General features: G+C 34.1%; 1 protein-coding gene across 1 annotated transcript; it reads left to right on the plus strand.

Annotated features, from left to right (window-relative positions):
- Window positions 1-1,360: 1,360 nt before the first annotated feature.
- On the plus strand, window positions 1,361-3,050 carry LOC117318322 (acetylcholine receptor subunit beta-type acr-3-like; the record flags this gene model as incomplete). Its single annotated transcript, XM_033873324.1, has 2 exons — window positions 1,361-2,593; window positions 3,044-3,050. Coding segments are annotated over exons 1-2 (1,240 nt in total), but the record flags the coding sequence as incomplete, so codon positions are not given.
- Window positions 3,051-3,539: the final 489 nt, after the last annotated feature.

Raw genomic sequence — 3,539 nt, forward strand, 5'->3', positions numbered from 1 at the left:
GAAAATGCTAAAAGTCTGTTGGGAGATCTGGTCAGCAAACTCAACAGCTCAAAGATGTTGTTGATCAGAAATTCCATCTTTTTCACGATTTCTTTTTCGCTGTATTTTCTAAGAGCCCCAGTCATATGTTTAACAAAATATGATCCCGTGTAATTCACAACTGTGTACTAATATCATCATCCATGTCTGTTGTCTGTCCGTATGTCACTCCACGAAGTGAATCTATTAAGTCTTTACATAAATAGTTTTATCTACAGATTATATCGTAAGTAAAGAATGATTTTGCTATAAGAAAAGCGACATTATGCCATTAGTAAAGAAAGATTAAAGAAAGAGTATGCTTTAAGAAAAGAAAGTTTATGCTGTAAGCAAAGAAAAAGTATGCTGTATGTAAAGAAATATAATTCTGAAAATAAAGAAAGAGTATGCTATAATTAAAAAATAGATTATGCTGTAAGTTAGAAAGAGTATGCTGTTAGTAAAAAATAGATTATGCTGTAAGTATAGAAAGAGTATGCTGTAAATAAAAAATAGATTATGCTGTAAGTATAGAAAGAGTATGCTGTAAGTAAAAAATAGATTATGCTGTAAGTATAGAAAGAGTATGCTGTAAGTAAAAACAATTATGCTGAAAGTAAATAAAGATTAAAGAAATACTATGTTGTTAGTAAAGTATGCTGAAAGTAATGAAGAAATATGTCGTACGTAAAGAAAGCTTCTGCTTTACGTAAATAAGTGTTATGCTGTAAGTAGAACGAAACAATAAATTGATGTTTGGGAAAATCAACAGAACAATGCGGTAACACGAAAGTCGATTGTTCATACACATTTCGACGAGTTTTCATCGAAAGAACTTTAAATGGCATTGCTAATCGCCATATGATCATCATTTTGTTTGAGTATTTTAACTATGTAATTAAATGTTTACATAGACATGTTTCGTAAGTTGATGGTCATTGTTTTCTCTCTATACAATGTTTATTAAACTCCACTGATTCAACAGATTTTGAAAACAATTGTTTATTCAAGATCATTACCGTTGTATATTGCTACCTTAGATACAGTAACATATGTTTTACACTGTTGTACAAACCTGTGGACAGGTACTACAATAGTATTTACCTGTCATTAAAACTTTCTTTATTTGCGTCACTATATCTGGACATCAGTGTATTAATGGTACGATGAATAGGGCCATTACCTGGACACATATTTACTGATACTCCGAAGTAGACATTGATTATTTTGGAGTGAATGTGGTGGCTTATTTCAAGTCAAAATTACGTAGTCTCTCTCCAGTAGGGCAAGTTTTACAGCCACGATCACAGTAAAACAGCAGGACAAAACAGCTGGAAGTAAGATGCCTTTTAAGACAGGCATCAGCGTGTCTTTGGTACTTCTTGTTCTGTCATGTATTTCGGACATAACGTGTAGTGCTGCGAACAAAGAGACGGAACTGTTGGAACATCTCTTCACTGGTTACAACACACACGCGAGACCTGTAACAAACTCCAGTTCTCCTGTAGTCGTGGATGTTTCATTTTTCATATCGTCGTACGAAATAGCAGAAGAAACCCAAGAACTATTAACAATAGGATGGTTCTCGTTGACGTGGAAGAATGAGTTGTTGGCATGGAATGTGAGTGAATATCCAGTTTCACATATTGTGGTGAGTCCCTCGATGGTCTGGCTACCCTCCGTGACTGTCATTAACTCGAATGATGATAGAAATGGTATACTTAAGAGTATATCCAGCGTTCAGATCTTTTCCGACGGGTTGATGGCATGGTGGCCAGACGCGGCCATGAAGACTTCATGCATGATAACCATAAAGAAATATCCATTCGACGAACAGAAATGTACTATTCACATCATAGCGTGGCTCAGATCAGCGGCTGAGCAACAGTTTATATCATCAGCAGACCATATAACGATAACGTCCGATGAATTAAACACAGAATGGGAATATCTCGGATCATCAATACAAGTGGAGACAAATGAGAATGGACAATTATCTTCTGTGAAATTTGATTTAAAAGTTAAAAGGCGACCCTTTTATCAGATAGTCCACACACTTATACCTATCATACTTTTGTCATACATGAACTGTTTCATTTTCATCATTCCTATCAATTCAGGAGAGAACACTTCCTTTGGGGTCGCAATATTTCTGGCATTTGCTGTATTCATTGGCCCAGTGAAGGAGTCCCTCCCTGTGACGTCAACTGAAACGTGTATTTTGACAGTTTATCTGATCGTCCAATTCTGTGTCGGGGGTCTGGAGACTTGTTTGTCAAGCATCACTCTACGTCTAGCGTCGAGAACAACACAAGTTCCTGTAAATAGTTGGTGGATTAAACTTGTTAATATATCTTTCCTTATAAAACAACAAAAAAGGAAAGTTTTCCCTGAACTGTCGCCATCTGACACGCAGATTATTATAGAAAAATACACAAAGGAGAATGGCAAAGGAGATGAAAGTAAAGCCCAGGTTATCGGTACCCTTGCACTGCCCAGTTCAGATGTCGACCTATCCGAAGACATAAGTACCTTTGCTCGGCCGCTAAGAGATGTTGATTTAGATTGGACAGCGGTAGCATCCAATCTGAACTTGTTGTTTTTCATGTTATTTGTTTTGATAAACACAATACTTCTCATCATATTTCTTATAATTACCATGTCGTAAATTCCTAGTACGCACAAGTAGCAGAACTTTTAGAGAATGTATAAAATATAACCGCATCTGAACGGTGTAGACTTTTGTAAATATTCTATTGTGACTTAACTCATATTCAAGATCGTTGAACTTATGTTTAATATATGGCTATGTATCCTGTTACTACATCTAAAGTGTGATATATGGTGGAAACATTTTCTGAATTATCTCTGAAAACAAATTACGTGCGTTACAAACCCTGTTTAAATTTATAAATCATGATTTGAGTTAATATAACGTATATCGAGGAATTCCAAAGACGTTTATTTTAGGATGTATTTTCGATATGATTGTTGTTTTATAATCTCTTTTTCTGACTTTTTCTAGAGGGAAGGTATTTCAGTCAGCCAATAGTATGTAGTAAACAAAACAGATGTTCATAGTAAAAAAAAACCGCATATTTCATTATATAAATCACAAACTTAAGATGTCGTCAAAACAAATTCATGTATCGCAATGCTTGTTACGATTTTTTAAATTTCCATGTCGTAGATATATCTATAACCAAACAATAGTATTCATGATTTGCAGTGATGTTACTTGACGATTTGTTGTCTAAACAATTTTTACTGTTTAATTTAATGTATATACAATGTATGCCCATGTAAAACGTTTGCTGTACAGTGTTTTATAAATGTGGTTAATGTAAAGAAATAGTGTATTGTTAATTGATATTTTTAAAATGAATTAGAATGTTTTCAAATTAATTGCTTGCTATGGCTTTATGTAATATCTATTGGTAATTCTCAATATCACAGCATATTCTAAAAGATTTCCGCACAGATATAAATTTTGTCCATATATCGCCTTCATTAAAATACAA

The sequence above is a fragment of the Pecten maximus genome, unplaced genomic scaffold (assembly GCF_902652985.1).
Source record: "Pecten maximus unplaced genomic scaffold, xPecMax1.1, whole genome shotgun sequence".
Taxonomy (NCBI): domain Eukaryota; kingdom Metazoa; phylum Mollusca; class Bivalvia; order Pectinida; family Pectinidae; genus Pecten; species Pecten maximus.